Source organism: Mesoplodon densirostris, chromosome 9 (genome assembly GCF_025265405.1).
Source record: "Mesoplodon densirostris isolate mMesDen1 chromosome 9, mMesDen1 primary haplotype, whole genome shotgun sequence".
Classification (NCBI taxonomy): Eukaryota; Metazoa; Chordata; class Mammalia; order Artiodactyla; family Ziphiidae; genus Mesoplodon; species Mesoplodon densirostris.
Window position 1 is genome coordinate 47,996,165 of NC_082669.1, and position 27,281 is coordinate 48,023,445.

Here is a 27,281-nt window from a genome sequence, read left to right on the forward strand (position 1 = left end):
CAAGTGGGACTACATCAAACTAAAAAGCTTCTGCACAGCAAAGGCAACCATCAACAAATTGAAAAGTCAACCTACTAGTGGGAGAAAATATACACTAATCATATATCTGATAAGGGGGTTAATATCCAAAATATATAAAGAATTCATACAACTCAAATGCAAAAAAAATCTGATTTTTTAAAATGGGCAGAGTATCTGAATAGATATTTTTCCAATGAAGACATACCAATGGCCAACAGGTACATAAAAAGGTGCTCAATGTCACTAATCCTCAGGGAAATGCAAATCTAAACCACGAGATAGCACCTCACACCTATTACAATGGCTATCATCAAACAGACAAGAGATAACAAGTGTTGGTGGGGATGTGGAGAAAAGGGAACCCTTGTGCATTGTTGGTGGGGATGTAAATTGGTATAGCCACTATAGAAAACAGAATGGAGGTTCCTAAAAAACTTAAAAATACAACTACCATATGATCCAGCAATCCCACTTCTGGGTATGTATCCAAGGGAAATGAAAACAGGGTATTAAAGGGATGTCTGCACTCCCATGTTCATTGCAGCATTGTCTACAATAGCTAAGATATTGAAACAACCTAAGTGCCCATCAATGGATAAATGGATAAAAAAGATGTAGTATTATTCAGCCATGAGAAAGAAGGAAATCTTGCCATTTTTGACTACATGGATAGTTTTTGAAGGCATAATGAATGCTAAGAGAAATTAGAGACATACTGCATGTTATCATTTATATATGGAATCTAAAAACAACACAAAAAACCATATAAACAGAGTAGAAAAGTGGTTGCTAGGGGCTGGGGGGTGGGGGAAATAGGGAGATGTTGATAGAAGGGTACAAACTTTCAGCTGTAAGATGAATAAGGGAGTAAGGTCTGAGGACCTAATGTAAAACATGGTGACCACAGTTGATAATACTGTACTATATAATTGAAATTTGCCAAGAGAGTAGAACTTAAATGTTCTCATAAAAAAAGAAAGCAAGAAAGAAAAAAAAGAAAGGAATAAAATGAATTAGGAATATTGCTAGGCACCTTGAATAGGGGACTCTTATACTGACTTATCCTGTTCTCAAGGAGGTCAGAGTATGGAGGGAGCAGCAATCACCAGTATTTGACTGAAGTCATGTATGATCATGAGGATCAATTTAGTCTGGGGCCAAGTTCTAGCTGAATCTCAGTGTTACTCATTAACAAATGTGTAATTCAATAAACAAAGAAGACATTGTACATATCATATATGCCACATCTTTATCCATTCAACTGTTGATGGACACTTAGGTTGCTTCCATATCTTGGTTATTGTAAATAATACTACAATGAACATAGGGGTGCATGTATCTTTTTATAATACTGTGTTAATTTTCTTTGGATAAATACTCAGAAGTGGACTTCCTGGTTCATATGGTAGTTCTATTTTTAGTTTTTTGAGGAACCTCCATACTGTTTTCCATAGTGGCTGCACCAGTTTATATTCCCACCAGCAGTGTACTAGGGTTCCCTTTACTCCACATACTCACCAACATTTGTTATTTGTGGTCTTTTTGATAATAGCTATTCTGACAGGTGTGAGGTGATATTTCACTGTGGTTTCGATTTGCATTTCTCTGATGATTGCTCTGTTGAGCATCTTTTCATTGTCATATTATTTTATATTTCCACTGAGAGTGTTCATAAGTTCCATTTCTTACACATCTTCATCATTATTTGTTAATTAGCTATTTTAGTTGGTGTTAGCATGGTATATCATTGTTTTAATTTGCATTTCTCTAATGACTAATGATGTTTAGCCATTTTCTTATCCTTATTTGCTTATTATTCATATTTTTCTTTTGGTGAAATGTATGTTCCATTATTTTGTTCAGTTTTAATGGGATTGTTTGATTTCTTATTATAGAATTTTAAGTATTCTATATATATGTGCAAAACGTTCATTTATCAGCTGCATGTTTCTCTACTAATGTCCTTTTTCTGTTTTCAAGTCCAATCCAAAATACTACAGTGTGTTTAGGCATCGTGTCTCCTAGTTTCCTCCAGTTTATGGAATTTTCTCAGTAGTTTCTTGAGAGTTTTAAAGATTACTGGTTCAATGTTTTGTAGAATATCACTCAATTTGGGTATAGCTGATGTTTCCTCATGATTAAACTGAGGTTCTGGCTCTTGAGGAAGAATACCACATAGAGGAAATGTCTTTCTCACTGCATCCTATCAGATGCACATGATACCAACACATATTATCACTGGTGAGCTTACTTGACCACTTGTTTGACAGTATGCAAGATTTCTCCCCTGTAAAGTCACTATTTTTCTCTTTCCATAGTCTATTCTTTACAAGTGAGTCATTAAATCCAGCCCAGACTAAAGAGTAGAAGAATTGAGCTCAATTTTCTAGATGGAGGAGTATAAAAAATTTTGTGTAGGTGTTAAAATGACCATAATAATTAATACATAATTTTTGAAGGGGATACTTTGACACTATGCAACTATCCTGTTTCTCCTTAAAGTTTTGTCCTCTAGTTTTAACACTCATCAGTGTAACTTGTTTGCAGCAATTGTTACTGTTGTGTTCTTTTTTTTTTTTTTTTTTTTTTTTCTTTTTGCGGTATGTGGGCCTCTCACTGTCGTGGCCTCTCCCGTTGCGGAGCACAGGCTCCGGACGCGCAGGCCCAGCAGCCATGGCCCACGGGCCCAGCCACTCCGCGGCATATGGGATCCTCCCAGACCGGGGCACGAACCCGTATCCCCTGCATCGGCAGGCGGACTCTCAACCACTGCGCCACCAGGGAGGCCCACTGTTGTGTTCTTAATGGTGATTTTCTATTTCTCATACTTCTATATTTAATCTTTGGAATTCTTCTGTAAGGAAGGTTTGTTCTTTCTCTCCCATTTGTTTATTTAATTTGTTTATTTAAGAGTTTGGAAAACTTTTTCTGATAAGGTTCAGAGAGTAAATATTTTAGACTCTGAAGACTAGATTTTGAAGGAAAAATCAAAAGTACCTATTACTCTAATAACTTGCTCTAAGACATTGTTCCAAACTTTACAACCTTTTGTGATTCTGGCATCTGTGGTTTACTCTTAATTGTGTGTGTGTAAAAGAGCATTTCATAATAAGACATATCTTTTTAAAAACTGAGACATTTGAACATTGTCTTCTGGATACATTTTAGTTAATGGAAGGTAAAATATGCTCTTGAGAGAACTTGGTGCTGTTTGAAGAGTTGACAATTGGAAGATATTTTTTCTTAGTGGAAACACAATCTCTTAAAACCTCAGCTGACTTCAGATGTGGGTTCCTATATTTTATAGATGATAAAACTGATGCTTGGAGGACTTAAGTAAATTTTGTGAGGTCATATATAGGGCTGGGACCAGAATCTAGACTCTAATACTAGTGAGCTGTTTCTTCCATTATCCTTTGCTGCCACATACAAGAAGAAATGACTTTGACAGATAAAAAAATGTAAAGTTAAGCTAGTCTTTTAAAAAAAGTTTTACAACTATAATAATTTGAGCGACCATTACATATAATATTGGAAAAAGAAAATCCTTGTCTATTTGGTGATTATGACTGCTTACTGCTGGGAAAGGTGGCAAGCAATAAAGAAGTGTACAGAAACAAAACAAGAGCTCTGGCTACTATTTGTTTCAGCAATTGTCAGGAAAGATGAATTAGTACGAATTCCCCAGAGGTGGCATGATATGTAAGGCTAATAAAACGATACCTGATGAATCCCTTGAAGAATGAAAGAATAACCTCAAAGAAGAATCAGAATTAACAGGAAATGAGATCAATCTTTCACAGCACCATGAAGGTTAGAAAGATAAAGCTATAGTACTCCAAAAGCCATGAAATTACTACTAAAGGCAATAATCGATTTAGTGGGAAACACTAGAAAACTACAAGTCAAAAACAACATCAACAAGAATGGTAATCCCTGGAGGTCACAACCATTGAACAAAATGCCTGCTAAATCCTGTTTCCCTCCCCCTGCTTCTCAGCTAAGATTGATTCTGTGCTGAATTCTGCATCCTATCAGATGCAACTGAAACAACTGTTTCCTGAGGAGAAGTCTTTTCACTTACTAAGAATTACCTTTCCTTTCCTGCTTTTTACAAAAAAGGAAGGGAGGGAGGGAGGGAGGGAGAGAGGAAGGAATGGAGGGAGAGAGGGAGGAAAAGAAGAGGGAAAAAAGCCTGCCATTGTCCATTTTCTTCCTTATTATTTTTTTTTTTTTTTTTTTTTTTTTTGCTGTACGCGGGCCTCTCACTGCTGTGGCCTCTCCCGTTGCGGAGCACAGGCTCCGGACACACAGGCCCCGCGGCCATGGCTCGCGGGCCCAGCCGCTCCGCGGCATGTGGGATCCTCCGGGATCGGGGCACGAACCCGTGTCCCCTGCATCGGCAGGCGGACTCTCAACCACTGCGCCACCAGGGAGGCCCCTTCCTTATTATTTTATTTACTTGACAAGTTGACCAAAAGACCTTCAATGAAATAGATTAGTTCAGCATTCTTGTGTTTCTCACAATACTATAATTGTGTAAATCATCACAAGTAATGATTTTCTTGATCATTTCAAGTCTTTTCTGAGTAATATACATTGCTCTATGCTCTGATAATCTACATTGACTCTCTTCTCACATTCGATTTTCAATTGAAAATTTCAGTCCATAATTACTTATTAAGTTTGTACTTTGTCATGCCCTGTGGATACTGAGATGGAAGATCATCTCAGTATTCAAGCAAAAACTGATGTCTAGTTAAGTAGTTCCTTATTCCATTTGAGAAAATCTTTTTCCTTGCGAGGTAGAACAACTTTGGACATCAGCTGGGGAAGTGTAGCCAAGTTAGAATGATAGTTTACTGTATTTTTCTAAGTTTTATAAAATGAACACATATGATCTTTGATAATCATAGTAATATTAACCTTTTTAAAAAAATTAAAGACATCAAAACAGAAATTTAGATGATTAAAAATGAGAAAGTGTGAATATATTTTTATTTCTTTAATTTTACTTATACATTTACTTTTACATTTAGTTTTCATCACTAAATAAATATACCTCTTTGAAGGAATGATTGATTCTTCCATACACTTCTCCTCACTGTCAAGTCCCATTACCTAGAGATGAGCACTTCCAATTATTTAACTCATTGTTCTAGTGCTTTAGTTCATATTTCTAAATAACATGTACATACTGATAGTTCCTGATTTTCAGTTACAGATATCTACTGAATTCTTTTTTTTTAATTAATTTTATTTATTTATTTATTTATTTGGTGGCACTAGGTCATAGTTGTGGCAGGCGGGCTCCTTAGTTGCAACTTGCCAGCTCCTTAGTTGCAGCAGGAGGGCTTCTTAGTTGCAGCTCGCCAGCTCCTTGCAGCATGTATGTGGGATCTAGTTCCCTGAGCAGGGATTGAACCTGGGCCCCCTGCATTGGGAGCTCGGAGTCTTAACCACTGTGCCACCAGGAAAGTCCCTATCTATTGAATTCTATTGGATGAGGTTTTACTTCTCTTTGGCTCCTCCCCTCCCATCACACACAGTTTCCCTCTTCCTGTAGTTGCAATACACATATTCATAATTGTTGGTTAAATCAATATTTAGTGTTTGCAATATTTATGCATAACTAAATATTAATCACAACAAAGGCTGTTCATTTTCTGGCCACATAAAATATACCTTTGGTTTTCTGGGAAAGAAACTGTGTTGACTCCCTCCCATTGGTAGCTTCTGGCTTCTCCCTGTGGTAACACTGACTTTTTTTTCCAGTCGCCCAAAGAAAACACACTTCACAGTGAAGTAGTGAGCAAAAAAGATTTTACCGGGCTTCCCTGGTGGCGCAGTGGTTGAGAGTCTGCCTGCCGATGCAGGAGACGCGGGTTCGTGCCCCGGTCCGGGAGGATCCCACATGCCGCTCAGCGGCTAGACCCGTGAGCCGTGGCCGCTGGGCCTGCACGTCCGGAGCCTGTGCTCCGCAGCGGGAGAGGCCACGACAGTGGGAGGCCCGTATACCGCAAAAAAAAAAAAAAAAAAAAAAAGATTTTACCAAAGACCCGTTAGGGGAGGCTTTAAACGGGCATGGGTCATACACTATATGCCACACAACATTTTCGCTTCTCTAAAACTCTGCCCGAGGAATCAGTTCCCCTGTCTTTTTTTCTAGGTTTCCTGACAGTGAAGATCTTTCTGTTTTCCCTCCCTCCTAATAATTTATGTAATTCCCTGTGCGTAGAGCTGTCTCTGATTCTCCCACCTTTTGCTTTGCCCCAATTCTTTCTGATGGTATATATTGTAGTTCTTCTCAGGCTTTTCATCCTCAGAGACAAACTATGACATCAGTGGCATGTCTGTGAAAGACCTTTGTGTCAGTCAGGATAGGCTAGGTTATTCCCTGGTAATGAATAACCCCTAAACATCAAGTACTTAATATTAAAAAAAATTTCTTGCTCATGACACACACCCAGTGGAAGTTGGTAGGAGGCGGTCTGCACCAGGTTGATTTATGCTTCCATGATCACGGCCACAGCAGGAAAGGTAACACATGTCATTTTCACTCATATTTTATTAGAAAAAACAAGTCACATGACTACACCCAACTTGATTAGTAAAAGCAGGTCACGTGTTCACACCTAACTTTATTAGAAAAAGCAAGTCACATGTCCATACTTAACTGTAATACTTACCCTACTGTGTGCCAAGAAGGACACAGTATATTTTATATTTTAAAATAGCTCTAATGACAACCTTAACCATTATAGTGAGTATAGGGACTCTCTATACTTCAAACAAAGGAGACTCTTAAAAATACCATATATATATATACATATATAGTTATTGTTTTTGCTGTATATATACTTTTCATAGAAAAATCTCTTGACAAAATTCAACAGAAGTTCATGGTTTCTTTTATATTTACATTTCTTGGGAGTTGCTGACCTTCTTGAATCTTTGAGCTTATGTTCTTCCCCCAAAAACTTGCAAAATGTTTGCCATTTGCATTAAATATTTTTCTGCCCAGGTCTCCTTCTACTTTCTTTTAGAGAGTCCTGTTGTTATACTGTTTGATATTGTCCCACAGGTCATTGCAGCTCTGTTCATTATTTTTCAGTTTATTCACTGTTCATTTTGAATAATTTCTATTAATCAGTCTTTACATTCTTTAACAATTTCTTCCACTATCTCCAGCAATTTTTCATTTAAATTATTGAATTTTCAGTTCAACTTCGGCATTTTTTATTGTTTTCACTACCCTGCTGGGTTCTCTTTCTCCTTACTCATTATTTTCTGATTTAAATGAAATAAACATTTTACTTTTCTGCTTTAAATATATTTAAAATAGCTTCCTTAATGTCTTTGTCTGCTGAATCCAACATAGTTGACTGATCATCACTGATGTGCTTTAGGGATTGGTGCCCATCCCCTCGACACCCAGGCACCTTTATAGAGATAATTCTATCTGGTCCTCAGTTGCCTGATCACTCACAGAAATGGTGAAATCACAGAGCTGACCACTGCAGAAGAGGGCCTCTAATGGCCACCCCAGGAAAAGTCTCAAGTACCGTAATCTGGACTCAGCCTGAACTAATGTTGCTTTTTCTGGGATCTGCTAACACATCTGTTTCTATTATACAGACAAGAAATGACTGTTAGGGCATTGGCGACTCCTTTTCTAAGCCATTAGATTGAACTAATCTCTATCTGGAGTGAGAGCCTATCACTCTAAAGTCCCCTCTTTAGTCAGGGATCTTAGTTGGATTATGGGGCCAGGAGGGGACACTACAACTTCCCTTATGTAGTTGAACATTAATTGTGAGTCTTAAATACCCAAGTAAAGGACCACTCATTTGAGAAGTATGTAGTGTGTCATAAGTTTCATCTTTGGAGTAGATAATTAGTCATATACATTTTACCACCTCTTGATGTCTGGGGTCTACCTCTATGCATCAGTTTTATAGCATACATTTTAAAATTACCTTTTAAAAGATCATTTTCACTTTTAAAAAAGTGAAAATAACTTTTTCCCATTACATATATTTTGATAGCTTCTAGGAAAAAGGAGGGCCCAATTAGCCTGACTCACTTCTAACTCATCCATTGGATCACCAGTCTAATAGAGGAAAATGTAATCTCCCTTACCTTAAAACGTCTTCAGAAAACATTCTTCTGTGAGTTTACCTTTAAATTCATTAATTATTACATTAACTTAAAGTAATATAAAGGCTATTTAAATTTTTCAGAAGGTGACATCCCAACTTCTGAGAAATGAAAACAAATCTAAGGCAAAACCTTAATTATTACATGCATATTTGGTTTGTTACCATAATACATTTAAGTTTTAATTATTAAAAATCTAAAATAAAAATTATTTAATGCTGAGAACATCGAAAACACTGAATATAAATTTATCTCAGTAAAATTCTAGTCAGAAACTGAATATTAACTTTAGGGCATTGAGAAAAGGATATTAGAATAATGATAATCTAGGCATTTACTCACAGCAGAATATATTTCTGATTGAGAGTAACTATCATTTCAGGTCCACTAAGCAAATATATACTACCCATTCATTTCATGCAAACCTCTGACGAGCTGCCTATGGAAACAAATGTCTCTCGTTGCTCAACTAGGCTGGGTTCAAATTGGTGGCTTGGGGGTGAAAGGTTGTGGATTCTGTTATCAATCATCTAAGCTACCCATTCCTCCAGGAGCAAAGCAGTGGCTCATCAAGGAAGGGAAGAATTATTTGATTCAACTCATTAACACATTGTTAGCAAATATCATCTTGTATAAAATATGAACAACATTAAAAGTAGCTACTTTTTATTGTAACATATGGAACATATGTGAAGAAAATGTGCCAAATCCAACATTCTGCAAATTGCTGTGAATTGTTAGTGAGAAGATTCATTTGCAGTTCCGAGGCATTTCTTGCCTGTGACTGTCAAACAATGGCAGTATGATGGATTGAGTTACCCCAAGCAGATCTCCCATGAATACAGTCTCTGGCCTCTGTCAGATAATATTACAGACCTGACTTTTACACTCACTGTTAACATACTTGTGGAATAAGTTATTTTAGTTTTCTGCCACACTATTTTTTATTTCTTTGTATTAGATACACAATAGAGAGTAAAAAATGATTGTGGATATATAGCTGGCAGAGAAGTCAAGAGCTGCAGTTTGGGATACTCATCACTTCATGAGGATAGCTCACGTACATAATTTCTGAAAACAATACAAAAAGATGAAGACAGAATATAGTCTTGTGATTAGCTAGCATTAAATATTCAATGAAAATGTGAAAGGTACTCTTGTGCTTTTCTCTGAGATAATCTGAACTTCTAAAACACTGTGACATAATACCTTTTCTGAAAGGATTCCAAAATGGTTTCAACTGCAATTTTATGCCAAATTTATCAACTGCTTACTTTGTGCCATATAGTGTTCTAGAATACAGAAATGGGCAAACCCAACAAGTTATCTAGCATTGTGTTACTTACATTCTACTGAGAAGAGAGAATATAAATGGATAAACAAATGATAATGATAGTTTTAGTAAGATAAGTGAAATGGGAGTCATGCAGTTTTATACCTTAGATAGGTTATTCATAAAAGGCCCGTATGAGGAGATAACATGTGAGTAGAAGTTTGAATAAAAAAGAACAAGTTGTGAGAATATTTAAGGTAAAAATCATTTCAGATAGAAAGGACAATTAAAGGACTATCATAGAGAATTTGCTTGGAGTGTTCAGGAATTGGCAAGAAGATCAGTGTGGCTAGAGAAAGACTAATGAGGGAAGGAAAGGCAGGCTATGAGATGAGAGTTATCCATGGGCTAGATTATTTGGGACCACAAGTTATATAAATGCTTTGGGTTTTGTTCCAAGTGTCATAGGTACGGTTAGAAGGCTTAAGAGCAGGGAATCGATAAATTATTTACCTGTTAAAGAACTTCTCTGGCTGTGGTGTGGAAACAGACTCTAGAGGGATAAGAATTGAAGAAAAGAAGCTATTACAGTAGCCCAGGCGAGAATTCATGATGGATGGAACCAAATGACTATAAGAAGTAGTATTCCTACTCAGGACGTAATTAAGGCTGATAGGATTTTGAGTCCAAGAGGAACAAAGGCATCAAGAATGTTTCTAAGAGGTTTTACTTGATCAGCTGGGTAAATGGTGGGGCCATTACCTTAGTTATGGAACATTAGAAGAGATGCTGTTTTGAATGGCAAAGGGGTCAACACTCTATTTTGGACAGGATAAATGTATGAGAAGATGCCTGTTAGATCACTGTATTTATTTTCTATGCTGCATGACAAATCATCACAAACTTAGTGACTTAAAACAACCCAAATTTATTATTTCACAGTTTTCTGTGGGATTGGAGTGTCTTGCTGTGGCTTAGCTGGATTCTCTGCAAGCCTGGAAATAAGCTATGAGCCATCTGGGTTCTCATCTGGCAGCTTGATTGGGGAAGGATCTGCTTCCAAGCTCACTCAGATTGTTGGCAGACTTCCTTTCCTTGCAGCCTTAGAAGTTATGGAATCTCGCTTCTTTAAAATCAACGAGGAGAGCAAGACTCTAGAGCAATCAGCTAGTCTTACATAATGTAACATAATCACAAGAGTGATATGCCATATTCAAGTCACAGTCCTGCCCATACTCAAGGGGAGGGGATTCTACAAGGGCATGAAAGCCAGGAAGTGAGGATCTTGGGGACCACCTGAAAGTCTATATACACCCAAGTGGATAAACTAAATAGGAAATTGAATATATATTCCAGAAGGAATATCAAAGCTGGAGAGAGAAGCTTTAGAGTTATCAAGGTATTGATATTTCAAAGCCTTGGGTCTGGAGGAAAATATAATCAATAATGACATGGAAATGATAGTCATTTTGTGTCAATGGACATAGAGAGGGAATATTCCAATCAACTAGATTTTTTTAAAAGGTGCAGAAAATAATCCTAGGATCAATTTTGCTACTTAATGGGTCCGTTCTTGTCTGCCTTAACATGGTTACTACTCTTAACTAATTGTTGGCTACTATCAGAGGGTTAGTATGTGCCACACAAATAATGTGCTAAGAGTTTTTAAAAGGTCATCTCACTTTATCCCTGTAATAAACTAATGAGATAGACAATATTGCTACTTTTTTTTTTTTTTTTTTTTTTTGCGGTATGCGGGCCTCTCACTGTTGTGGCCTCTCCCGTTGCGGAGCACAGGCTCCGGATGCGCAGGCCCAGCGGCCATGGCTCACGGGCCCAGCCGCTCCGCGGCATATGGGATCCTCCCAGACCGGGGCACGAACCCGTATCCCCTGCATCGGCAGGCGGACTCTCAACCACTGCGCCACCAGGGAGGCCCAATATTGCTACTTTTAATTGACAAGAAAACTAATGCTTCATAGTGCCTCCCCTTGTGTCCAACCTGCCTGGGTCCTGATTCCAAGTCTCCACTTCTGATCACTGATTGGTGTTCTTTATGCCTGCATGGGTTTGCCGTTCTTCTTGATTTGTTTTGTCTTGTCCTCCATCCAGATAGTATCAAGTTACTTCCTCCTTCCCTTGGGAGCTGTCAACATATACTTTGCAGACTGCAATTGGTTCAACATTGTGTAATAGACATAATCTTTTACAAATTTCAATCTTTTCTCTAAAGACTAAGATATCTGAGCAATTCAAAACTGAATTAAAGTAGTGCACAGGAAGGAATAAGAAAAATCTATTAGTTTGAACCTAAAGAAAGAGGAAGTCCAAAAGAAAAGAAGGAAGGTATTTTTGAGCATGAGAGAAAGAAGTAAACATATTCATCATTGTTACAATTACTATGCAAGTAGGCTATATGCATTATATATAAGAATAACCCAGGAATTATGGCTTGAAGAATGAATTTACTTTCTTAAATATTAAAAAAATGATGACTCAAAATATGTTTCTCGATTATAATGGAATGCATTATAGTAGAAATTTTAGTTGATTCGTTTTTGTCATTTCGTACTTAGCTCCTGGTGAATGGTTATAACTAATACATATTAGACAGTGCATTCATTTACTGTGGTTCAAATTATATGTAGGATGTGGTTTAGTATATCTCTTTCACTCTAAGCATTGTTATCCTTGACCCAATATTAGCATTAAGATACGTCTCTATTGCATATTCAAATCAAGGTGTACAGATACATAGAAGATCCTTTTTCTCACTGAAAAACAGTCCGAGAAAAATTAATTACAGTTAAAAAAAAAAAAACTCTGAAATTTACATTAGCTTTTCCTATGGAAAACCCTGGTCTAATATTTCTGCATAGATGTTTTGAAGAATACAACCTTAATGATTTTAGATATATGCAAATCTCTTTCAAATCAGAGGTATAGAGCATGTGCCTATATAAAACTGCATGTTCATAAAGTCATTGTTGACCCTCTTATACTTGTTCATCATAGTAACCTGATCTAAAGACATAAGTATTATGTGTAGGGTTGACTCTTCCTGAGAAGGCTTCTAAATAGCAAGCTTAGTTCCAATAAGTATTATTGATGGAATACATTCCAGCCAAGACTAGTTCTTTATTTTACTCATTCTTTATGTAGTAGAATCTGCTGTAATTAGGGGAGAAAAATTACAGTCTCTAAATGCAAATTATCTCAATTTGTATGATATCTACCTATGCTACTTAGTTCTAATATTTTACAGCATTTACTCTGGAGTTTCTTTTACATTTAATTATGAAGAAAACAAAATTGAATACCTAGCCTTGTTTTTTTTTTAATTGTAATCATCTTTTCCTCATTATTTCTACTTCCAGTAATTGTCTAGAATTAAAAAAATGTTAACTCAGAACTATGCATTTGAGAGCTGATCCCTCAAAATACACAGGGAACAATCCTCCACAAATTCACACTGTAATGGGCAAGGGTGTTGTAGGCTGATACTAATTTTGCTTACCTTCCAATCCCCTGAAGGAACAGAATAATGCCAAATACTACTTGGCCACAATTTCATGTTTTCTAACTTTTGAATCACATTGTAGGTACTTTCTAACAGCATACTGAGGCCATAGAAGCAGTAACAGGTTTATCGACAGTGGCTGGACAATGACCAGCCAGCCATCTCACGTTTTTGTGTTTTATAGGAAAACATCAGTGCAAGGAACCCAAGGCTTTCTTTTCTGGACTCATGATTTTTTTTTTCCTGAAAGGAGCTGTAATCTGTGCTTTAAAAATAATATGGTGACTTGAAGAGATTTCACCTTTATGGGACTTTATTCAGCCTGGAGGAAAATTGAATTTAGACTGCAAGTAAAACTTAATTTAAACTACTTGGCCTGCCACACGGGCTTCATATTCTTTATACTTCACTTCAGAGATTAAAGACAGTCTACATTTAGTAAAAGTATTCTACAGAGTTTTCCTTAGCCTTCTTCATATTAGCATACAAATGTTCCTTTTTTGTGGGAATTTTTTTTTTTTTTTGCGGTACTCGGGCCTCTCACTGTTGTGCCCTCTCCCGTTGCGGAGCACAGGCTCCGGTCACGCGGGCTCAGCGGCCATGGCTCACAGGCCCAGCTGCTCCGCGGCATGTGGGATCTTCCAGGACCGGGGCACGAACCCATGTCCCCTGCATCGGCAGGCGGACTCTCAACCACTGCACCACCAGGGAAGCCCTTTGTGGGAATTTTGAAGATTCTTTGTATCCATTTCTAGTGCATATGGCAAACATAGGCGACTTCAAAGTATTTACTAATCTGACATTAAATTAATGCACTGTATTATCTATGTGAAATTGTTTAAAACGTGATATATTCTGATTTCATTCTGGATATACCACTTAGAAAGTGGTGATGATCTTTAACCAGTATGACTAAAGAAGTTGGTTCAGTCTGTTCTGGCATATGTCCTTTAAGTCTACATTGCTCCTGATCTGTGTATTCTGAGTCTTCACTAAAATGACTTCATGCTTCAAAGCCGTTACTACTAAGTCTTTGTACACAAGATTTCAATGTTAATTTTTTATTAATACACTTTACATTGTGGAATATTTTCGACTTGTAAAAAAGTTACAAAGAAAGTACAGACAATTCCTGAATGTTCTTCATCCATTTTCCCTTTATATTGACATCGTACCTAACCAAAGCACATTTGTCAAAATGAGCAATTAGCATTGGTACTTTACTATTAAAAAAACTACAGACTTTATTCAGATTCTTCAGTTTTCTCTAGGATCAAATTTTTATTCCAGGATACACAGTGGTGATAGTCAATGTTAGTTTGTAAGCACCGAAGTTTTATCCATTGCTTTCCTCCATTATACTCTAATTGAGCTTGCTTCATGGTCCTGAGAACGTCTTCATGTTCTTGATGCTTTAGTTATTAGTACACTCATTTGAATTCTCTGAGCTTAGTGGCTTCTGTGTCCAATTTGTTGAGTTGTTCTTGGCAGAATCCATAGCCATCAATGACTATAATGATGGTAGGAGAAAGATGATGATGGCATAAAGAATATAGAGAAAGAGGTTTGGTTAAATTGTTTTCGGTAGATAGACCCTTTTCATGCATGAAATCTCAACTTACAGTGTATCTCCATTACTGCAGTTCCATGAAAAGACCTAGGACATTTTAAACATTCACAAGGCAACAAGAATCAGGACAACAATTAATATCACACACAATCAGCCTTTGAAACTGAATGTATCAGTTTAGTTTTCCTAACCAATCAAAACATAAGGTCATTCTTATACAAATTTGTTGTTTAGAGTTATTAGATCAAAAACCTTAAGAATTATACTTTTACATATATATATTTAACTTTTTATTTTATATTGGAGTATAGTTAATTATCAATATTTTGTTAGTTTCAGGTGTACAGCAGTGATTTAGTTATACACATAAATGTATCTATTCTTTTTCAGATTCTTTTCCCATTTAAGTTGTTACATAATATTGAGCAGAGTTCCCTTGTTAGTTATCCATTTTAAATATAGCAGTGTGTGCATGTCAATCCTAAACTCCCTAACTATCCCTTCCCCCCCACCCCGCTTCCCCACTGGTAACCATAAGTTCTTTTCTAAGTCTGTGAGTCTGTTTCTGTTTTGTAAATAAGTTCATTTGTATCATTTTTTTTAAAAATTCCACATATAAGGGATATCATATGATATCTCTCTAATATATTTCTAAAATGTATCTGTTATGTATTATATATAGATTTCTATATAATACATATACATAGGTACATTTATACATAATACCTAAACATATATACATGTATAGATATATTTAAAAATATTTAAAAGTGTAATCCTTAAGATTTTTAATCTGTTAGCTCTCTAAACAAGTATATATATGACATATATATGCACACACACACACACACACACATACACATTTAGTGCTAGAAGTTTTACTCTCAACACTGCTTTAGCTGTCTCCATCAAATTTTGATGTTTGATTTGCATTTTTAGATTACCATTTAGATTTATCTCTTTTGTTTTCAAGTGTATTCTGTATAACTTTTTTGTAGTTGCTATATTACATTATATATATTTTTGTGCATGTATGTGTGTTTGTGGTATATCTATACATTTGTATTATATCTATATATCTATATCTATGTCTATACTATGATATCTCCGGCCCCATCATTTTTATCTTCTCTTGGGACTCTGATGACAAGAATGTTAAAATTTCTGTTATAGTCCTACAGATCCCCAAGGGTCTGTTTGTCTGTCTGTCTAGCTAGCTAGCTATCTTTTTTTTTTTTTTTTTTTGGCTGTGTTGGGTCTTTGCTGCCGCACACGGGCTCTCTCTAGTTGTGGCTAGCAGGGGCTACTCGTCATTGAGATGCATGGACTTCTCATTGCGGTGTCTTCTCTTGTTGCGGAGCATGGGCTCTAGGCATGTGGGCTTCAGTAGTTGCAGCTCGTGGGCTCAGTAGTTGCGGCGCACGGGCTTAGTTGCCCCGTGCCATGTGGGATCTTCCCAGACCAGGGATCGAATCCATGTCCCCTGCGTTGACAGGCAGATTCTTAATCAGTGTGCCACCAGGGAAGTCCCAACTAGCTATCTATTTATTGATTGATGTGTAACATTCTCTTTGCTGTTCAAACTGATTAAAGAGTTAGATATGAAAATCCATTAAACATTCTCCTCTATGAAGTGCAAGTAGAACTGAAAAAGAATATAATAATAGAATAATATGTGGCTCTGTAATGAACAATATTTATATAGTTATAATGAGATAAGTGCTGTTATGGGCTATAAACCTTTATAATTAACCAATATTCAAAAGACAGAAAATTTATTATTATTATTGAATAGAATGTAAATATTACCAATCTTGAAATAAAAATACAATGTACAGGTGGAAGAACTGGAAGATAGACTGAGGAGAGGTGGGAAAATTGTAATACCATCATCTTGCAAAGTAGGCATTCAAAATATATCAGTGAATGATGGAATAAAAAATAAGATTTTAAACTGTTACTATTCCACAGTAACTGTATAAGATAGGAACTAGATGCTCATCAAACTTTTTTTTTTTTTTTTTTGCGGTACGTGGGCCTCTCACTGTTGCGGCCTCTCCCGCTGCAGAACACAGGCTCTGGACGCACAGCTCAGCGGCCATGGCTCACGGGCCTAGCCACTCCACAGCATGTGGGATCTTCCCGGACCGGGGCACGAACCCATGTCCCCTGCATCAGCAGGCGGACTCTCAACCACTGCGCCACCAGGGAAGCCCCAAACTTTTTTTTAATACAGCTAATCTAAGTTTCTAGTTACCACTGCAGCTTGCCTCAGCTGATTTATGGCCAGTAAACTGTAGAAAGAAATAATATACACCATTTACTGATTTCTCAAAATCAGATCGTGTTTTAATTTTTTACATTCTCCCCCATACTTTTCTTATGCAGCTTTATTTTCTCTGGGATGTCTATTGCCTTTCATTTCTCTTTTTGGAAGGAAAAAGTGTTTCCCTTCCTCACCATATCTTTATTATTTTCATCTCATTCATTCATTGTATTTCTTGGTATCCATTCCGTTATTCTTCCTCAAGCCTGCTGACTTCTTATTTTGGTTTGAATACTCACTTCATACTTGGACTGTGACTTTCCTGTATAGCTTTTTGAATTTTTCCACAAGATTCTAGTTTGCTTTGTTCCGGCATTCTATGCTTTTATAAAATCTGCAAGATGTTCTAAACTTATGAGTAAGAAGAGGTAATATTTATGCCAAATTTGTCATCTTAAACCAGAAACCCATGATAGCATTATAAATTACTCATGATTCAAATTAATAGCAAACACCAGGATAGGAAATAAATTATAGAAGCAATAGGTCTATATGATCCATTAATGCATGTAAAGATTCTGCCCCATTTTTATTCATGTTTGAAAAGATGAGAGTTTTTTTGTAATATTTATGTAGATTTCATACAATTCTCCTACAATCTGAATAGAATTGAATAATCACTGAAGAACAACTTCCAAAGGTTGAGCAAGTGGTGTTCTCATTTAGAAGAATTATTAATAATATTTCTCTTTCTCACAGTTACTAACTTAACTCTAATGCTTCTTAACTGAATCTTAACTCTAATGATCGCTCAGAGCTAGCAAGGAGTAAATGTGATGATGGTGAGAAGACATTTTAAATGTAACTGAGAGATTAATTCATTAGCTTATAAGTATTTGAATGTACAAAAATCTTGAGATTAGGTTCTGTATCAAAGTAGTTAATGCCTTCAATGTTATTACTAAATTAAGATGCTAAAGTCTCTTATCATTTGCTCCTTTATTACTGGAAAAGACAACTGTGCTAGCCCGTAAGATTCCTGTAGGCTTATACTAGAAATTTTTTTTTTTTAAACTTTCAGTGAAATTTATTGAAGAGCAACATTGACTGAAACCATTGAACAGAGAGCATGATAACACAGAGAGGAACTTCTAATGGCCACTGGAGCCAACGGGTCCCACTGCCCCCTCCCAGGGTCCCCAACAAGGTGCCTCTGCTACACCCCACCCGGCAGCCCTCCACCTTCCTGAGAGCCTCCACCTCTCCCTTCCTGAGAGCCTCGCAGGTGGCCTCTCACCAGGACGATGGGCGCCAGCAATGCCTGCTCCCCCCAGGGTAGCCCCTCCCCCTCTGGCCCACATGCCCAGGGCCTGCCCCTGCCCTATGATGGGCACAGGACAGTCCCACAGCAGGGCACGCACCACTGAGCCGATGACGTGGGGTCCCAAGGAACAACAGGGTGGCCGTTAATTGTACTGCTAATTACTTTCACATTTCCAAGTAAATTCCTACTCCAGTGCTGTGTTATCTAATTTGGGATCGCAAACTATGACGGAATGTTTCCCAATTGATTTTACAAATAGCAAAATTCAGTCTTGAATTGGATAAGTACAAATATATGTGATCAATACCATTCACAAACTTAGAAACTGAAGCTTATTAAATACTATTATTAATATACAGAAATCTGTTGCATTTGTATACACTAACAACAAAGTATCAGAAAGAGAAACTAAGGAAACAATCTCATTTACCATTGCATCAAAAGGATAGAATACCTAGGAATAAACCTACCTAAGGAGGCAAAAGACCTGTACACTGAAAACTATGACAGTAATGAAAGAAACTGAAGATAACACAAACAGATGGAAGATACATGGCATTCTTGAATTGGAAGCATCAATATTGTTAAAATGACCATACTACTCAAGTCAACCTACAGAACTTCAGTCAATGCAATTCCTATTAAATACCAGTGGCATTTTTCACAGAACTTGAACAAATAATTTTAAATTTTCTATGGAAACACAAAAGACCCTGAATAGCCAAAACAATCTTGAGAAAGAACAACAGAGCTGGAGGGATCATGCTCCCTGACTTCAGACTGCAGTACAAAGCTACAGTAGTCAAAACAGTATGGTACTGGCACAAAACCAGACAAATAGATCAATGGAACAGGATAGAAAGCAAGAAATAAACCCACGCACCTATGGTCAATTAATCTACAACAAAGGAGGCAGGATTACAGTATACAATGGAGAAAAGACAGTCTCTTCAATAAGTGGTGCTGAGAGAACTGAAAAGCTGCATGTAAAAGAATGAAATTAGAGTATTGTCTAGCACCATATACAAAAATAAATGCAAAATAAAGTAAAGGCCTAAATGTAAGACTGGATACTATAAAACTCCTAGAGGGAAACATAGGCAGAACACTCTTTGACATAAATCGCAGCAATATTTTTTTGGATCTATCTCCTAAGGAAAAGAAGTAAAAGCAAAAATAAAAAAATGGGACCTAACTAAACTTAAAAGCTTTTTTGCACAACAAAGGAAACCATTGACAAAACTAAAAAACAACCTATTGAATGGGAGAAAATATTTGCAGCTGAAATGACTGATGAAGGATTAATATCCAACATGTATAAACAGCTCATACAGCTCAACATGAAGAAAACAAACAACCCGATTAAAAACATGGGCAGAAGAACTGAATAGACATTTTTCCAAAGAGAAAATGCAGATGGCCAACAGGTACATGAAATGATCCTCCACATCACTAATCATCAAACAACTGCAAATCAAAACCTCAAAGAGATATCAGCTCACACCTGTCAGAATGGCTGTCATCAAAAAGAACACAAATAACAAATGTAGGCAAGGATGTGGAGAAAAGGGAACCCTTATACACTGTTGGGGGAATGTAGATTGGTGCAGCCACTGTGGAAAACAGTATGGAGGTTTCTCAAAAAACTAAAAACAGAACTACCATATGATCCACCAATTCCACTCCTGGGTATATATCCCCCCAAAACCCCACTAATTCAAAAAGATGCATGCACCCCAATGCTCATAGCAGCATTATTTACAATTGAAAAGACATGGAAGCTACCTAAGTGTCCATCGACAGATGAATGGATAAAGAACAGGTACTATATGTGTACAATGGACTACTACTCAGCCATAGACAAGGAACAAACTTTTGCCTTTTGCAACAAGATGGATGGACTTGGAGGGCAATATGCTAAGTGAAATAAGTCAGAGAACAACAAATACTGCACGATATCACTCATATGTGGAATCTAAAAAATACAACAAACTAGTGAATATAACAAAAAAGAAGCAGACTCAAAGATACAGAGAACAAACTATTGGTTATCAGTAGGGATGAGGGAGGGGCACTACAGGGATGGAGGAGTGGGAGGCACAAACTTTGGATGTAAGACAAGCTACAAGGATGTATTGTACAACATGGGGAATATAGCCAGTATTTGGTAATAACTATAAATTGAATGTAACCTTTAAAAATTGTATAAAAAATAAAATGTATTGGCATTTAAAAAATCTTCTATTAAAAAGAACAACATTTGAAAAATCACTAAAGGAAACAGATGAATTTCCATGTCATCGTAGAGAACAGGAACACAAAGATGCTACACAGTGTGTTCCCCCAACTTGCCTGGGCCCTCACTACTTAGAAGGCTGACTGCTCCCTCTTCAAACTCAGAGTGAAGGATCAGCCTCCTTTCCTGTCCCACAGGAGAAGCTGCTGGACATGGGCCTGGAAGGAGCCTGGCTGCTGCTCTGGCTCAGGCTCCCTCTTCCTCATCTCTCACAGCTTCTGCAGACAGGGATGGGAAGGACCTGGGATCCAAGCTATTGACCCTGAGCAGATACTCCAGAACCTGCCACTTGCTGGTCTTTGTGTGGACCCGGGGAACCCACAGGAACTTGTAGCGGGCGGGGTCGCTGTGGGGCACCTGCCGGTACTCCAGGTAGCCCTCCTGCACCCACACTTTGGTGAGGAGCTCCCTGGGCTCCCCATAGATGCAGTGCTACCTCCTGGCACACACACCCATCTTGCTAAGTGCTCCCCAGACCTCCTCCGCAGGGGCAACAAAGTCGTCCTCCAGGAGGATCAGGCCCAGGAGCAACACCAGGAGGCCGGTCTTGGGCATGCTCTGCCCGTCACTCAGCATCCCATCATAAGTGAGGCCCAGGTTGGGGACGAGGACATAGGAGTGATTGCTGGGGTCCACTTCCTTCACGGCGAGGCCAAAGACCAGCTGCATGCACTCGGAGGCTCAGCTGAAGACCACGGGGAAGTGTCCTGGTAATCTTTGAGGATAGTCAACGTTTCTGCCTTTGTGGTAGGCTCCTTTGTGCGATATTTGAGGAGCAGGAACCCTACCAGGTCAGCCACCTTCACATGTAGTGCATCTTGGAGCAACGACTCGGCATCTTCCTGGTCATGCCAGGTGCTCGGCCCTTCCTCATCTTGGGTGCTGAGGCCGTTGTCTTCAGATTGGCTCCATGGAGTGGTGGCCAGGGCAGTGGGCGAGGGGCTCTGGGGGGGACTGGGTTCCCCAGCATCAGCCACCTCCTCCAGGGTGCCCAGGAACAGGACAGATTAACAAGAGGGGGAGGAGGACGAGGGGGATGCGGCCTCCTCCCCCTCAGCCCCGAACAGCTGCGCCTCCACTGGGTCCTGAAGGTCTGCCTCAGGCTTGTGGAGCTCACTCATCTCGACCAGGGGCATGATGACTGGGGTCTGGCCACTGACAGGAGTGTGGGCAGGGGTGACAGGGACCACGGACAGGTTTTCTTTTGAGGGGTGCCCTCGGGCCTCACAGGGGCGGTCCTCCTGGGTGGCCTGTCCCCTGCCAACCTCACCTTGACTCCTGGCACTGCCTGGGCGTCCTCTGCTCTGTGATCTGAGGACATGTGCCTCAGACCTGGGCCTTCACCTTCCCGTTCCTGGAGCCCCTGCGGAGTCCAGCCCCCGCCTGTCTCCTGACTTTCTCTGACTCTGTGGATGACTCCAGAGTCCCGCTCAGAAGGGTCTGAAGAGCTCGTCTCAGCAGTGCAGCCAGGAACTGTGCAGGGACTGTCCCAGGCACTCTGTGCGAATGCCACGTGGGTTTCCTGGTGCTCCCGGAAGCCCCAGGAAGATGAGGGAGAAAGTTCTAGACGTCTCTTTACAGAGAAAGTGGTTGGATCAGAAGAACATGTGAGGAGGTGCTTTGCTACTGTAGCAGCAGTAGCGGTGAGCCAGAAATGTTTAATGATAATATATTAGTTTGTTAATTTAAAACTTGGTGCTAATAATTTTATACTTGTTTAGTCTTACCAAAACTATATGAAGTGTTCTGCTATCGAGTTAGCAACATGTAAATCATTGTGAGGTATAATAAGTTAATATTTGTATGTTTCAGCTCAGTACTTAACAGACTGCTTTGCTCAAAATAGGTGTTACACTAAACTTGAATGGATGATTAATTTTTGTATTACTGAACCAAAACCTATGTTTGTAATATGGAAAAAATTTTTGAGATAATAAAACTGGAACTTGTTTTATAGAAAGGATATTCAGAGCATCTTTGGATAGCAGCTGGCAGCTTTGGGGTGTGTGTGTCTGGGAAAGCCATAAATCTCAGCCTATTGTGTAGAGAACACAGAATTGTAAGCCCAAACTGAACATTTCAGTGGCAGAAGGGATAGATGAGAAAAAATTGCTTAAAGCTCTTACTCTTTCCTGATGGTATTATTTCTACCTAGAAATTCCTCTTATAATTCTGAACACAGCAAGAAGTAAAACATACTTTTAAACGCTTCCTTTAACATGGCTTTTTTTCTTCATGAGAAATAAATCACTGGGCACATCCATATTTGAAAATAATTGTGATATTTATTTTAGATACCTTATATGTTCATATAAAGTTGGGGACATGTTAGTAAGAAATAGACTATCCAAATCATGTACCCAGAACTCTTATAGTCCTTAAAAAGAGCAATTACAATTATTGATAATTAAACATTTAATATTCAGTTAGCAGTTAAGTTTTAGGTCGTCTTTGTGATCCAAAGATATATATATATCTCCCATCTTAGAAATGTTTTCCCAACTTCAGTTTTCCCAGGTTGAATAAAACTCTCTACTATCATGTATTTAATTAAAAATAACATAATTCTAGACTCTTCTCTCACCGTACAGCCCAATTTAATACATTCCACCACCTAAGTAACTCTCGAATTAATTCACTTCTATCTATGTTCATTGTCAGAATCCTCAACTAGGCTGCAGTCACCACAGCCATATTCCCTCTGCTCCTCCTCTCCATTCTCCAAACAGCAGCCAGGATATGTCCTTTTTAAAGCACAGATTTAAATATCATTTCCCTCTTAAAATGTTTCAACAGCTTCCAAAGGTCCTTCAAATAATGCCCCTAAAATCCCAACAACCCTACCTTTAGTTGCCTCTCCAGGCTCAAATGTATGCACAATTCTACTATTTATTTCATACCAGCCACTCTGGCTTTCTATTTCAGCATGCAGTGCTTTCCCCTGCCTCACAGTTTTTGTACATATTGTCCCCTCTTCCTGGAATGTTCTACCCCTTCTCTTTGCCTTATCTAAATGGTGATCCTCTTTAAAATCACAGCATGAATATTGCTATGCAGATAAAACTTTCCTAACTCGAATAAGCTGGACATCCAAATTATATATTTTCTTAGCACTATGAAAATCTACGTTTGTAGTGCACTACGAACAGATAGGTCCTAATCTCAATTTTGCACATAACTGTTTCTCGATAGTAAATACTGGTACAATTATTTTTTCTCAGTTATTTATTGAATGTAAACTTCATGAAAAAGAGAAGTATTTTGTTAACCATTTCCATCATCTGAATGCACGATATTGTCTGGTAGGCAGTAGGCATACAATAAATATTTGTTAGCCAACTGACAAATACAGTAATTTAGAATTCACTATATAGTTTCATATACCTAAAATATTTTCTTCTAAGTTTATTTGCACCCCTAACTATGTTGAACTGTGTCAGGCTAGTAGGTGAGTTGAAGAGAGGAGAAAGTTGTATAAAAACATTGGCTGAAGAGCTGCAGAGTGGAGAGCGAAGAGAAGGTAAAAGGGAAATACTGATATTGGAGAATAACATCAAACATAATTCAAAACATAAAAACAGATCCAGAAGCCTTTTCCATTTTTTTCTTTCAATACAAGTTTTGCAATATAGTTTACTATTACTATTTAGAGGCTAACTAGAATGGTGTCTCCATATCTTTATCGCTGTTCACTTTTGACATTTGTATTGGCCATTAGCACTTCCTCTAAAGCGACCATGTGAAGGGAGTGGGGTGAAATTTAAGCCAGGCAATTTGCCTCCTGTTGACAGATTTTGTAATATGATTGATGGGGCAGAAGGTGAAACTCTCTGGTAAAATGAGTTTTTTGCATTATCTGTGTATTTCATATATCAATGCCAGTATTTCTCAAACTGCAGGTCAAGACTCTAGAGGGAAGGGTTACAATATAATTTAAGGGGTTTCATATATGGGAACTCTTTGGAGGTGGAAATTGTGGGCTATATTGAAAGTACGAGTCATCTTTTTTTCCTCAACTCTCCACAATTCCTCCTTCCTAACCTGTTAAAATTTGTTTTAACAAAATTCTGCCAATTATAGGAAATAAAATCTTTATGCATGTTATTCATAATGTAAACCCTTTAAAAGCAAACATTAGAGAGTGTTGAAATCACCTGTCTATGCAATTCTGCCTGCAGTACCTTGCACAGTGCCTTATAATCAATTAATATCTATAGGTTGATTTGCTTTCCATTTACTCACAGGAAAAAAAAATGACTATATTATGAGAGAAAATGATAAAAATGTGGAATTGATAGGTACCACCCATCATATTAACTACTGGTTGTCATAGAGAAGAAAAAACAAAAACTGCAAAAAAATGTTTTTTCTTTATAAATGTGTTTTGAGCTCCTGATATAATATTAAACCCAGGATTAACCAGATCTCCCAGGGTCTCTTTTACAATTCATGTTTGATTTCAGGCCTCAGTTAATGTGAAGTTTATGATATGTGTAAAGTTAAAATGGAAAATAATAGCACAAATATTGAGAGAGGAAAAATGGAGATATATTGTTTTAAGGTTCTTGTGCTGTGTATATATAGTGGTATATCATTTAAAGGAAGATTGTGGTAAGTTAAGCATATATCCTGTAAATCCTGAAGCAACCATTAAAATGACAAAGCAAAGAGTTATAGCTAAAAAGCCAACAAAGAAGATAAAATGATAGAAATTTTCATTTATCTAAGAAACTGAAATAAAAGGAAAAGAAACAAGGAAAAGATGGGACAATTTTTTAATGGCAAAATGATAGAATTTGAATCTAACCATATCAATAATAGATTAAATTTAAATGATGTAGAAACTCCAATTAAAATACAGAGATCATCAGATTAGACAAAAAGCAATAACCACTTATATGCTGCCTTTGAGAAACAAATTTCGAATACATAGACATAGACAGGAGTAAGTTAAAAGTAAAAGGGTGAAAGAATCTATAGTATCCTAACACTTTATAAAACAAAACCTGAATGATTATACTGATATCAGACAAACTTGTTTTTAGAGCAAAGAATATTACCCAGGGATAAATTTATTTTATAGCAAGAAAGGGTCAATTTAACAAGATTTATGCAACTAATAACAGAGCTTGAAAATATATGAGGCAAGAACTGCTAGAACTATAAGAAGAAGTAGACGAACCCACAATTATAGTCAGAGATTTCAATAATACTCTCTCATTAATGGATAGAACAAGAGCAGAGAAAAATGAGTAAGAACATAGAAGATTCTAACAGCACTGTGAATTGAATTTATCTAATTGATATTTCTAAGATATTCCACCCCCAAACAAACGTTCTTTTTTTTTTTTTTTTTTTGGCCACACCACATGTGGGATCTTAGTTCCCCGACCAGGGATCGAACTCACCCCCCCTGCAGTAGAAGCCCAGAGTCTTAACCACTGGACCACCAGGGAAGTCCCAAACATTCTTTTCAAGTACACACAAACAACACCAAGATAGACTGCATTGGACCCTAAAACAAATCGCACTAAATTTAAAGGGATTCAAGTCTTTCAATGAATATTACTGACTACAAGGGAATTAAGTTAGAAATCACTATCAGAATACTTTCTGGAAAAGTCCTCCAAAATTTAGAAATTAAATAACACTTCTAAACAACACATAAGTCAAATAAAAAGATCAAAGGAACAATTAGAAGGTACTTGGAATTGAACAAAAATGAAAACTCATTGTATTAGAATTTGTGTGATGCTACTAAAGCAGTATTAAAGGGGAAATGTGTAACGCCAAATTCCTATGTTAGGAAAGAAAAAAGGTCTCAAATCAATTATTTTGGTGTCCACCATAAGAAACAAGAGAAAGAAGAGCAAAATAAAACCAAGTTAAGTAGGAAAATGAAATGATCAAGATCAGCGCAGAAATCAATAAGAATAAGAGCAAAGTGGCAGGAATACAAGACCCAGCCCTTGTCCCTCCACAAAGACACTGACTTAACAACAATATATGGACCAAAATATCTTTATGGGGACTCCAGAAACCAGTTACGAAGTTGTGGTATCCCAAGCAGGTAAAAAGTTGAGAACAGGCACATTGAAATGAATGATAAGAATTATTTCACTTTATCCCCAGTTACCTCACCCTTAGGTCAGCAGAGCTCATTGCCATTGAAGAGAACTCCAACTCATGGCTTCTCCTTGGTGGGAAAGAGAAGAGCTAGAACAAGTGTCCAACATACAGTATATTCAGAGGGCTGCCTGAGGGACTTAGTTTCTTTCTCATATAACTTGGAGCATTGGCATGATTGGAACCAGCATAGTTTAGATTCCTGGGGCCACTGAAAGTAAGAGAGAATAGGAGTAGCTTGCTCTCATACCAGAGGACCTGCCGTGCTACAGGCAGAGGCCATTGTTGTTTGGCACTATCAGAAGAATGCACCCAACTCATGGCTTCTTGAGAGGGAGGGATAAGAGTGGGGCATTTATCCAGGTGTACCAAGGGTTTCCAGAGGGACTGGTTTCTGACTGGTCTGACTTGGAGCCCTGAACGGGAACCAGGATACTTTGGATGATGCCTGTAGGCCACTGAGAATAAAAAGGAGCTGGACAACTTGCTGCTGCAGTACCACAGAACCTGCAATATTGCAGAGGGACACTAGAGGGAGCAAGAGATTATGAGCTACTGAAAGAGAAACTAGCAAATCTCTCTAGTTGGTAAATTACATCCATGAGAGCAGAGAACTTGCATCCCCCTGAAAAATGTTTCAGAGTCCCCCAAATCTCTAGCTGTGTTAATTGATGAAAGGCTTCCTCTGTACAAAGCCAGCCTAAAAGTACTGAGGGAAGTGCTAT

General features: G+C 37.9%; 1 protein-coding gene across 1 annotated transcript; it reads right to left on the reverse strand.

The window, feature by feature from the left end:
- Window positions 1-20,616: 20,616 nt before the first annotated feature.
- Window positions 20,617-21,428, reverse strand: LOC132495768 (melanoma-associated antigen 8-like; the record flags this gene model as incomplete). The annotated part of the gene is given in 2 exon segments (XM_060107708.1): window positions 20,617-21,137; window positions 21,140-21,428. Coding segments are annotated over 2 exon segments (810 nt in total), but the record flags the coding sequence as incomplete, so codon positions are not given.
- Window positions 21,429-27,281: the final 5,853 nt, after the last annotated feature.